This window comes from Alosa sapidissima, chromosome 2 (genome assembly GCF_018492685.1).
Source record: "Alosa sapidissima isolate fAloSap1 chromosome 2, fAloSap1.pri, whole genome shotgun sequence".
Taxonomy (NCBI): Eukaryota; Metazoa; Chordata; class Actinopteri; order Clupeiformes; family Clupeidae; genus Alosa; species Alosa sapidissima.
The window spans coordinates 26,523,925-26,536,401 of record NC_055958.1 but is presented as its reverse complement, the minus strand read 5'-3'; the positions used below and the strand labels follow the sequence as shown (position 1 = coordinate 26,536,401).

Here is a 12,477-nt window from a genome sequence, read left to right as displayed (position 1 = left end):
GTGACAAATCAAACTTTTCTCTGCATTTTTTCCCAACAGGAAATGGGAAACAACTTATAAGTTTTTCATATTCTGAAACATTTTTTCTCTAAATGTTCTCCAAAGCAGGTCTTACAATACCTATTGCGCCGATTTGGCTAGCCTCAGCCATGGTTGACGTATCGCAATTTCACTTTTTCGCACACAGAAGTGCTCATACGGGGCATGGTTACATTACTGTCACTTATCTCATAGGCGACACAATATCACAATAATGCCCCCCCCCCCATTCCCCATTGTTACATATGTTACACGGTGTGTTGGTGGGGGAAAAAATAATTGTAGCAAACTTTATGGCAAGTGATTTTGTGCCGTTCTTTTTGAAAATCTCTAGACAACATAAGCTACATAATTTCCAGTAGAGAATACAATCTCTGAATACAATGGCCTACTGGCGCCATCTACCGGTCAACATTGACCAACGCTTTACGCTCCCAGAATACAGGCCTAGACCAGAGTAAACTGCATGACATGCCTTGTGATGTCACGTTGTCTCAGAATATCACAGGCCACATTTTACATATTTTTTTCGAGGTGACATAAGCCGGTGAAAAGCTTCTTTAAGGCGAAATCATGTTTTAAAGTTTGGATAAACTATTTGTGTAGCCAAAATGAACACACTGACTGTACAAGGTAAACATAATTTTGGTGGGTATATTATACCAAAACAATATGCGCCGAAACACTGGAATAAGTGTGTATTTAAGTAGGCTAAGATAGGCATACACTTAAGAAGATTAAGCGCTCTAAACCTAAACCGCCTATAGGCCTATGCAAATAATTGGATTAACAAACTAGCCTAATTTAAGACTATCTAGGCCTATTTAATGAACGTAATATAATCAGTCAGTTTACCTCGAATTATTTTGAACAAATTATAGGCTACTATTTAAAATATCTATATTCCGTAAACTGCTTTTTGCATTAGATACCCTAGAAAACGTAAGTAACGTTATCTACCTTAATAGCCTACTTGAAAATATTCCTGTTAGCTTCAAAATGCCACTGGATGGGTGCATTGTTAGCGGTAGGCTATTATCAGAAGCAGACACACTTTTTTTGTCAGGAGGTGAGGGCCGCTTTCTACAGCGCTGAGAACTGTCAACCAGCTAAGCTAAGTAGCCCAGCTGCACAGACAGCATCATGGCGGAGCAAGGCGATCCTCCGGCTCTTAGCCACCATCCGCAACCAGTGCCGACAACGAGCTGGCCAATTATCAAGGAGTCTTACCAGCTGCAGGAGGTTATAGGTTAGTTGCTGCTTTAACGGTTACATTGTTTATTAATTAGCCTTCTCTGTTGGCTTACTAAGATCTTGTCAATTGTGAATGACGATGAGGGCCTACCGGCTTTTTCATGTGCAACAGCCGATGTTGTCGTACAAAGCTAGTGCTTTGCAATGCGGATGTGAGACACCGCAATATTTCGCGTGCATGTGCTAAGTAAAGATTCCTATACGACATGTACTGTGCATATAAATGTTAATTTCAGTGCGTAATTGCATAACGGCGACTGTCATATTGTTACAGGCGCACTGCGTGTGATTATTTTTAACCGAAAGATGCTTTGACATGACATTCATACACAGCCAAATGTGGTCTATCATTGTTATGGGATGTAATTGATAGTCTGAAAATAATTTCAGGACAGTATAAAGAGCTTTGGTGTTGCGTCCAAGCTTTAGGCACCGTTAATAGAAATCTCCCAAGTGACATTTCTCTCTGAAGTTTAGGCTTAGAACCGCTCTTGCCGTTCCGTTGCCACCACCTGCCATTAAAGTCCATGCTGCTTCGATGGTATTGCTAGGGGAAATGGGCTATGTTCTTTATAAAAGACGCTATATGTTCTTGCGAGCGAATAACATGCTGGATCGCGAAAAAACAGCGATATCTGCTGCTCACTACTCACGTCTGTCAATTTGGTACCTTCTTTATATTGATCATATTTTTACGCCCTCTGTTGGTTCTACTGCAGTCCCCACACTGCTCTAATAATTTAATTTACCATAACTTTGGATTTAGTATCAATCAGTGTAGCCTTTGCGTGTGTTTAGTCTGTGAAGCAATTGGGTTGCAATTTCTCGCTTGCTCATGTCCCTGAAGACCTATAAAGGCTGTAAAATAGCGGCAACTTTTTCTCACACCACAAGTAGAAGTAGAGGAGTTGGGTGCGAAGACCCACAAGTCTATGGCATTTGGCTGCTGATAAGCAGTATAGTGGCCCTTTACAGCACTTAGCACCGCAGCGCTCATAATCAGCACTACTGTGTGTAGGTCTCTCCTCATCCTTATCTGTCACGAGCACTTGGCATTGTAGGCTATATGATGCATGTCACATACAGTAAGTTAGTGTTCTTATCGGTGTATTTGTGTGTATCTTGTTTGTAACACTAATGCCATGTGTTTAGTGTTATTGCTTATGAATTGGTCTTGAAGGCCATTATTATGATATTCTGCTAAGCAGATGAATGATGGTGTGTAAATTGGTTATTCAGATCGAACTGATAGGACTGTCTGTAACTTCGTTTTAGGGAAACAATATCGGTACTAAACACAAAATCAATTTGATTATTTTACAACTGATGTTTTTGGTGTTCTTGTAAACAGTATCCTTATTCGCCATCATTATTATGCAATTATTCTGAAAATCCATATATTTGACCTTTAAACCAGATCTGACAGCGTGAGTGTGTGGGTTTTGAAAAGTCCACACAGGCATTTTTCATTTCTTTTTTTATGGTCGTCTTTAAGGAAGTGGGGCCACAGCCGTAGTGCAGGCCGCGCTTTGCATCCCACGGCAGGAGCGCGTCGCCATCAAGAGGATCAACCTCGAGAAGTGCCAGACCAGCATGGACGAGTTGTTGGTGAGTGAGTGATAAATATGGGCTATTTTTCTCCCTCTCGCCGTGTTTTGGCCAGACAGATATCACCCAGCCCTCCACCCACACCACCCCACCCCACTCCACCCCACTCCACGCCTGCCTTAGGCCCTCCCTGGATTAAGCTGTTTCTCATTGATCCACTTTGTTAGGGTCCGGCGTGAGGGGTCGGAGAGGGATCTGAATGATTAATGTGGGGACAGTTGTGCACATGAGTGCATCCTGGGAGGGAAAATGTGTGATTAAACAGGCAGCAGAGCTGATCCAGAATGGCTTGCTCTAGTCACACAGCCGCAGGGTAGACACCATGCTCTTTAGGAGTTAGAGAGAGGGCTGTTTTCTGTTTGTTTGTTTGTTTGTTTGTTTGTTCATGATTACATTATTGAGATGCCATTTCTCCTCTGCCTCCCCTTTCTTGTCTTAATACAGAAAGAAATTCAAGCAATGAGCCAGTGTAATCATCCAAATATCGTGTCCTACTACACTTCGTTTGTTGTAAAGGATGAGCTTTGGTTAGTCATGAAGCTTCTCAGTGGAGGTAAGATTGAATTTTGTCAGTTGAGTAGATATTCTGAAAGCAGCATAGATGTCTGTAATCATGTTGGCTCTGATTTGAGTGTATAGTTTTTGGCTGCAAATCCCTGCATTTGGTGCATTGATGGTCAGTTGATCAGTTTGTGTCCATTTCAAACTTTGCAGGGTCAGTGCTGGACATCATAAAGCACACAGTCAACCAAGGAGAGCACAACAACGGAGTCCTGGACGAACCCACAATAGCCACCATTTTAAAAGAAGTTTTAGAGGGCCTCGACTATCTGCACAGAAATGGACAGATTCACAGGTAGAACTCTCTCACACTGTTATACACAGCATGTACACACTCTGGCTCAAATCACACTATTAGGCGGGGATCGCACTGGCCAGCGGCAAGTGGCAGGTTTCCTAATTGTTCTCTATGGTTCGGCAGCGGAACGGTGGCAGTGCTAGCCTAACGCTAGCATTGAACAAGCTGAACATTGAACTTGGTTCAACTTTCAAACCGCAACGTGAGCGTATTCAATTGTCAGTTAAGGCAAACCGTTTGTGTTACCATAGGAACGGGATAGAACTTATTATGGTCTGAGCGTTGTGTTGCCGCTGGCCAGTGTGATCCCCGCCTTATACTACTTCTGTAGATTGAATAGTTGCCATATATGTAAGAGTTCACACTGTTTTTGTTGACATTGCTTTATATGTTCACAACTATCACGGGATGTATATTGCACAGAAAAAAATCTATCCATCCATGTAGAGCAATGATTTGAGGGATCCACTCAAAGGCATTGATTGTAAGACCAGAAACTCGTAACTGGGAGGTCATGAATGAACCTCTGTGGATGTCACGGACCGGAAAGGCCTGAACCATCGACATCCCTCAGGGGTGTGCTGGGTTGTGACTCTAGTCAGTCCTAATGGATGCTGACAGATGGAATCGATGGTGCCCCAGTCCGCAGTGGGTCACCCAGAGTTTCTCTCTCTCCCTCTGTGTGTGTGTGTGTGTGTGTGTGTGTGTGTGTGTGTCCACAGGGACGTGAAAGCGGGGAACATTCTGTTGGGGGAAGACGGTTCGGTGCAGATCGCAGGTTGGTTGTGATATTATTTATTCCTGGGGAAAAGAAAAAAACAGATTTCACCGCAGACCACTCAGGACAGGGCTGTGTAGGTTTGGGGTGGGGGAGAGGTTGCATAGGATTGGCCCCTGCTTCACTGGCTATATACAAGGCAAGCACTTCTCAGGGCTGGTCGAGAGTAGGCAACCAGTTACTCTCAGCTCAACACGACCCATTCAGCTCTGGCCACAATTTGAATAAGCCCTCTGTGTGTAGGACTCTCAGAGGGTAAAGATATACTCTCTCCTGTGTATGCCCTCACCATGGACACCATTCATTTCTAACATTAATCTGACATGGAGATATTAGCGTCCTTAGTTGTCCTATTTAGAGAGAGAGTCTGTGCTCATCCCAGGTGCAGGACAGAAAAATCAAAATGCTTTAAAAGAGAAGCTGGCACACTTCTTGGTCATTTCTTTTTCTTACTTTATTTTCTCCTGTTTGACTGGTCTTCCTCAGACTCACTACTCTAGTAGTCACTACTCTAGTAGTACCATTGATTGTTATCTATTTTGAACATGCATTTGAAAGTAACCCCATTTGAACAATGACACACTTATTTGGGTCTGTGCTAAAACTATCTGTGGATGTTAAGTAGATATATAGTGAGGAAAATGTGGAATGTTTAGGGTTTTAAATATTTATCAGATAAAAGAGAAGAGATAGGTTACACACTGCTAAACCAGGTTCAATTATTCATGGTGGTTGATTTTTCCCACTCTGGAGCTGATGGAGGATCTGGTTTAGTTGTGTATTGATTTTGGTTATGTAACCCTGTTTACTATTTTTGACCTTGGCTGACATTGCTCAGTGAATAGGTTGTACACATTTTGTGATAATGCTGAACAAAAAAAAAAAACATTTTGTAATAATATTTTTCTTCTACGAATACCTTATATAGAAACAGAATTAAATGACTTACCAGAAAAAAACCCTAACCTTTCATTCTTAAATAGATTTTGGAGTCAGCGCATTCCTGAACACGGGAGGAGATGTAACTAGGCACAAAGTTCGCAAGACATTTGTAGGTACCCCATGTTGGATGGCGCCAGAGGTGATGGAACAGGTAAAACTTATCAGTTTCCCCAGTCAGTCGTCTGTAGCGCAGTATCCCCTCTCCTAATGCACACACTCTGTTGCTGGCAGGTACGAGGTTATGACTTCAAAGCCGACATTTGGAGTTTTGGAATCACTGCCATTGAATTGGCCACGGGCTCTGCGCCTTACCACCGATATCCACCCATGAAAGTAAGAGACCACGCTCAATTTACTTTCAACGTTGGACCAGTTTATCACCTCCTATGAAATTATATTGTGCATAGAGTTCTTTACAGACTACATCTGAATGTCTCTGTCAGCCCCTGCCTTGTTCTGTATTGCCCATTTGAACAGTCAGAAAGATTATGACCATTTGGTGTTGTGAATGGCTTTGTTGTTGTCCTCCAGGTCTTAATGTTAACACTGCAGAATGACCCTCCGGCCTTAGAGACGGGTGTGGAGGATAAGGAGATGGTGAAGAAGTATGGAAAGTCCTTTAGGAAACTTATAACCTTGTGCCTTCAGAAGGATCCTGCCAAAAGGTTTGAATCTCATTCTGTTTTTTGTTTTCGATTTGTTCAAGTCTTTTTTTTGTTTTGTGAATTGTTGATTCATTAGCTCCAGGGTATTTTCAGTGCTTAGTCTGAGTTAACAGGTCTGAAGGCCTTGTGAGAGATCTTATGAAGTTTAAAAAAGGAGCCAGAGCCCTTTAGGTGTTTAAATCTTTTGTACAGTCTAAAAGTTCTGTTTGACTCAAGTGGATGTTCTAGACTTCCTCTTGGCCTCTTCCTTTTTTGGAGACTTTGTTTGGTTCACTCAGACTGAATTATTGTCAGCTTGTCACTAACTGGGTGAAGGGTCATTCCTGAAGACGTGCTCGTACAGCTATACTACCTCTTCATGCTGTCTGACCTCAAACTAAATGTATTGGTCCCACAGCTTAAATGGAAAGAATTAGCTAAATGCCTCCTTAATCCTCCAAAAATCAATATAAAAGGAAGCAGGATGACTGGAAGAATTGAAATGTAGGCCCTCTCACAAGCACTTGTGTGAATTCATACGCCATTTATAAGGTGTCCGTCAGCAGAAAGGACTATTGTGTCATTTGTGTGGCTTGATGTGTGTGTGATGTCTGAGTGAGAGAGGGCTGTGTGGCCGGGAGCAAGTGGCTCTCTGGGGAGCCCTTTAAGAGGAGCTGGGCTCAGTGCTGTCAAAGCTACAGCATGTTTCATACACCTGGCGACACATGTGTGTGAGCTGTGTGAATTACACAGTGCTCAGTGAGCTCATTGCCCCTCTTTTGTCTCCCTCTAATTCCTCTCTTTCTCTCTCCATCCCTCTCTCTCTCTCTTTCTCTTTATCTATCTATCCACCCATCCCTCATTCTCTGTTTCCCTCTCAGGCCTACTGCAGCAGAGCTTTTGAAATGTAAATTTTTCCAGAAGGCCAAGGTATGTCTGCAAATCCAATTCTACTTTACATCCAATCCACACAATACCTGCGCAATGCATTCAAGGCTTATTCCTCCTCTCTCAACTGAGCAGACCCACGAGTATTTGACTGAGAAGTTGCTGTGTCGAGGTCCCAAAATAACCCAAAGAGCCAGAAAGGTAAGGCCTTTCTCCTGTCAAGCAGACACATGCCATTCGATCCCTCATCCCCACAGCAGGAGCAGCTGGGGCAGCTGTATTGACTGAGGCAGAGGGAGAGAGAGTGCAGGCAGAATGCGTGGCTTTGTTTAGGGGAGGTCTGAAAGGTGTTGACAGTATAAGATCCCCCAAAATGCCACATTTACTGTCAACACTTACCCATGTACACATAGGCATGCACACATGTATGCATGCACACATGTATGCATACACACACACACACACACACACACACACACTACATGCAGACAAAGATACAGATTGACACAGACACACACATATACACACACAGGCACACAGACCATCCTGTTCAGGTCGACCCTTGGGTTGTAGCAAACCAGGCCTGTTCCAGAGAGGCATCAGTCATGCAGAAGGCAGTGGTGTGTGCTGTGACAAGCCATGCGTTCAGCACTGTCTAATGCCCCTTCACGGCAAATGGAGGTCAAAGACAAATGGGCCTTAATAGCGGTCAGTTCGGTGGCTGGGGAGGTGCACTTAAACACACCCATTTGCATGCCCAGTTGGTTCCTGGTCACAGTTAACTGGCTGCGAGTCTGGATCTGATGAAGCCTCAGCTTGTCTCTTCTCTCAGGCCAGGCGTGCCGCTGCCCTGCCCTCGGCCTATGGACAGCAATGGAGCTTTCAGTGCTAGCAGCTTGGAGCTATTAGCATGGTCACAGAGGCCACTGAGAACTGGTGGCAAATATGAGGGTGGATTGACCTGTGTATGTTTTATATGAGAGCTGAATGTGGTTGTCATGGAGAAATAGTGTTGAGGTAGATTTAGAGCAGGGTTTTATGGTGAGGAAGGTGAGATTTTGGTAGTTTGTCCCAAAAAAGTGTGAAAACCCCTTCTGAGTGCAGTGATGAGTTCTTCAGTTAGCCACACATGAGAATTCACTTTCTGAAAACTTTCAGAAAACAATGATGGGTTATGTAGATTAAGCAACCTATCATTTTCTAATTGCTTCCCAATGAAATATATTCAGTTACCTCCTCTTTAAATGTCATAACATGTCAGTGAAACTGTGTGGGCCGAAGTTACATAAGATTTGTCTGGGCAGCTCAGACAAACTTGACAAGGCCACAGTCTCTAGTGCCAAACCACTGTGTGGGCCTGTTTATTAATCAGGACTGCGTAGCGTTCATGGAGAGGAGAGGGAGATAAAACTCCACTACACTAAAGCTCCACTCCGCAGTATCGCCTCTTAAGGACTAGAACAGGCTAGAGACCAAGGGGCAGGAGACCTCCTAGTCCAGGCCTCATTTGTCTTCTCGAACTAGTTGGCCTGTACCATGTCTGCTCTCCCACTGAGTGGTCAGCACACTGGCTGCTACCACGCCACTCAGTTGGGTATTACATCTAGGTAGTAATGTAAGCCCCCCTGTGCTGATTAGGAAGTGGACAGATGACATGGAGAGATGTGCTATGTAGGTTTAACTTTTCAGTCAGGTCACAGCTGAATTTGAAGGGAACTGAGTGAAGTGTGATAAGTTATTATTTATTATAATCCGTTGTGATTCAACTAGGGTTCAGAAGCTATTTGGATAAGATATTGCAGTAAAATGAACGTCAAGAGAAATTGAACAGCTAGAGAAATTGATGCTCTTTCATTGGCATCTCTGTGCAGTATCTGCAATTATAAAAATAAGCCTTTGAGTTTTCATTTTAGCTAGACTTACAGGACCAGACTGATAATATTATTTTATTATATAAACATCTAGTGACAACCATGAAGGAAACTACGGTAATATATGCATGGGCCGAGGGTTATGGTTTGTCTCTGTCACTTAGATATGGATGATGAAACACTAACCTCAGTTTCGAAATGGTCCCTTAACCCCCTTCCCAACAATAATACATGGCCATGGCCAAAGCACCATTAGATTTCTCACTGCAGTTAATGAAAATTGACACAATAAAAGACATTAAGCAAACCACAAAGCATAGCAACCATAGCATAAGTGCCATTCTCATTGCACTTTTAAAATAGTTAAATACATACTTCACTCAGAATCTGATGTTTGCATTGACACAGTTGTTCACCGCATGTCTGAACCCCACAAGGCTAAATTCTAATTGACTACATATGATGTACAATCTGTTGAGACAAGTGGATGGCTGTTTTAATAACTGATTACTTAAGTCAATGAGCTTGATGTGGAGAATTACACTTAAAGTATAAAAAGCACCCTAGTGCACTTATATTCCTTTGTACTTGACAGAGAAAGCTAATGAATTCACAGCAGGGTTTTTCTGTCATCCCAACCTTGGGCGGAAAGTTGTGAATGCAGCAGATTCCAGGCTTCAGGGACCGGAGGTTTAATTAGTGAGCTCACAGGCAGATTGTGACACAGAACTGACTGGAAATTATGGGTGGGAGATCTGCAGTTTATATGTTGTGATTTGATTAACGCAACTTTCTATTGTGTATGTGGGTAGTGTTCTTTTGTTTTGCTTTGTAGACGTGTGTGTATAAGATTGTAAAAGATTGGAATACATAAGATGTAGATTATGTATGAATATTTGTCTGCATGTTCTTTTCCGTGTGTGTGTGTGTGTGTGTGTGTGTGTGTGTGTGTGTGTGTGTAAATACAATGTGACAGCTGTGTTTTTTGTCTCGCACTCTTTCTCATACACACACACACACACACACACCCCCCCACACACACACCACTGCCTCTGTTGTTTAACATTTTGGCTTTGGAACCATCCACTTCAGTTTATGAAAGAAAAATGAAGCCATGCATTACAAGTGAATGCAGTAAAGACAGAAGGTTAAATGAGTTTATTGTGTTGCCACACCTCATGTAGATGTATTACATTGCATTGTAATGAATGTTGAGCAGTGTGTGAGCTGTATAATCTAGATCAATGTTTTTTTTGAAAGAGGGAAATGTTTTAAGACTATTTCAGGAAGTGTACTATTACACCAACCAGAGACACCCACAGTGTTCTTAGCGATAAACAGATACAGAATAGAATAGCTATTGTGAAGAAGACATTGAAGAAGCATCAAAATGTCAGTGACCTTTTTCTGTGCAATGACATAGCATATTTCAAAGTCAGACAGACATGCGGAGCTGTCTTGCATTGAAATTACCTATCTGCATGTGTTACTTGGTGTGGCCAGTAGAGGGGGATTGTGCTCTTTGTTTCTTAATCATCAGTAACTGCTATGGGGGAATAATCTGAGATCATGTTTGATCATGTTTCATGACATTGTGGTGTTGGCATTATCAAACATCTGTTAGTGTGGAACAGGTGTATTGATGTCATGCAGTCTTATAGGATCGTGTGTAATAGTGCCTCTTAACTAAATCTAATAGTCTGTGTTCTACATAGGGCCTAGGCCACATCTCTGTGTAAAGTAGCTTAGTCTTTTATGTGTGTATGAACTGATGTTGTTTTTGTTCTACACAAGGGGCCTGAACAGATATCTTGGAACAGGGGTTCTGAGAGAGAACATGATGTCCCAATGGTACATATATGAATGAGTTTAGTGACTGACTTTTTTGTTTTTGCTTAGATGACTAAAAAGCAAGGTGCATTAGATAATGTCTTTGTATGTCTGTGACTTTTGTGTTCATCACGCTGCGTTTTTGCCATTGCACCCGCTTTTAAACAGAGACGCAGGGGCTCACTGTCCTCACTCTAGCATAACCGCTTCTCTCATTTATATTCACATCGACATTCACTCCGGGCCCTGGCTGCCATTTATGCATATTTATAGCTGGGTAAGTGTTACGCTCATTTGAGTGCTTTGCTCTTGTTTTCACATGGAGAAAAAAGACAAAAAAGAAAGTGTCTGGTAGACGGGCGGCATATGTGAAGGGTTCTTTTCTTGCGTGCTTGTGTCCCAGGTGCGCCGGGTGCCCGGCTCCAGCGGACACCTGCACAAGACGGAGGACGGCGACTGGGAGTGGAGTGACGACGAGCTGGACGAGCAGAGTGAAGAGGCCAAAGCCAACATCAAGCAGGGCAGGGTGAGCGTGTGAGAGAGCGAGCAATCAAGCACCCACATGGTTTTAGCACTGCAGCTCCGCGTGGACATAATGCTCCACCATACCCATACGGGGCCATTTTGACGTAATTGGTGGAGACCATAAACACAATTTATGATGCTGTGTCAACATCACAAGGCATTTGTCAGTGTATTGCTTTTAACCATAGTTTATTTTAATGATTTAACAGATGGACATAATGATGTTCAATGAAAAATTGTCATTAAACTTATTTTACCCTTTATTTAGATTTTAAGGTGTAACATGCTCTTACATATCGTAACACCCCCAATTATCACCACTTTTGTTCAGAAATTCTAAAACAACGATGTTTTTTAACACTTCAAAATAACATTTGCTAAATGAACCTTATATTTTTCAGTAGCCATAGGTGTGTAGATTTGAACAAAATCTGGTTTGGTTCTTAACGGGAGCATTTACTGCCTGAAATATCCGATTTTGTTTACCACGCTCGGAGTTATAGTGCTGGCCTGATGGGTCGCCTATTTACGCCAATTCAACGGCACAAGAACGGTTAGATTGAGAATTCTCGTCATGAAATTAAAATTCCACTGGAGCTCCAAGCGGTTTTGTACACGCAGCCTTACAACACTGTTTACAGCTTTTCGAGTCACGGTAAAATGTAATTTTTGGTACATAGCTAATTTAGATATACCTATGGTGTGGGTGGTTGCGTTTCTTTAGGAGTCCGCCGTCTTGGTTTGTATAGAAACCAAGAAGTGACACATACACGCAAGACGGCAGAAATACGGGTCAGACGGTAATAGGGGGAGTTCCGATACTAAACTAAGTGTACTAAACTAAGTGGTTCAATTTAGCTTTCAATCAATTTATGCATTGGGCATGAGCATTTAGACATTATTCAACATATCATAGTCTATTAACTTTACGGTGTTGTTTGTTAGTATGACTGCTGGATTTCTGTAGTTTGCCTTGGCTAGAGCAGGTGAGTGTGTGGATGGAGGTGTTTGCCTTTGATTGTATGAGGCTTTGATACGGGCCTTAGGGCGTGTCAGCCTCACCCCTGCTGGGGAAGCGCACCCTCGCCGGAGCCAGGAGGCGACGAAATCACTTAACGAAGCCTGCAGCTCACCCTCCCTCCACATCATCACATATCTATTGTTTATGACCAGACATGCAAACGGTTGTGCTCTGATTGCTTCCCCCACCCTCCCCTCCCCCGCTGCACCGGCTCTGGC

At 42.8% G+C, this 12,477-nt stretch overlaps 1 protein-coding gene across 2 annotated transcripts in view; it reads left to right on the top strand.

The window, feature by feature from the left end:
- Positions 1-573: 573 nt before the first annotated feature.
- Positions 574-12,477, top strand: part of stk39 (serine threonine kinase 39) — a 29,223-nt gene continuing 17,319 nt past the window's right edge. The window contains exons 1-13 of one of the 2 annotated variants that reach the window (XM_042084158.1): positions 574-672; positions 1,106-1,288; positions 2,789-2,901; positions 3,346-3,454; positions 3,616-3,757; positions 4,483-4,538; positions 5,522-5,631; positions 5,712-5,813; positions 6,012-6,145; positions 7,006-7,054; positions 7,148-7,213; positions 10,678-10,734; positions 11,117-11,239. In XM_042084158.1, coding sequence (XP_041940092.1) covers positions 1,183-1,288; positions 2,789-2,901; positions 3,346-3,454; positions 3,616-3,757; positions 4,483-4,538; positions 5,522-5,631; positions 5,712-5,813; positions 6,012-6,145; positions 7,006-7,054; positions 7,148-7,213; positions 10,678-10,734; positions 11,117-11,239 — 1,167 coding nt within the window. In that variant the 5' untranslated portion in view covers positions 574-672; positions 1,106-1,182. The remainder of the gene's footprint in view (positions 673-1,105; positions 1,289-2,788; positions 2,902-3,345; positions 3,455-3,615; positions 3,758-4,482; positions 4,539-5,521; positions 5,632-5,711; positions 5,814-6,011; positions 6,146-7,005; positions 7,055-7,147; positions 7,214-10,677; positions 10,735-11,116; positions 11,240-12,477) is intronic. The other variant, XM_042084159.1, reaches the window with a different exon arrangement.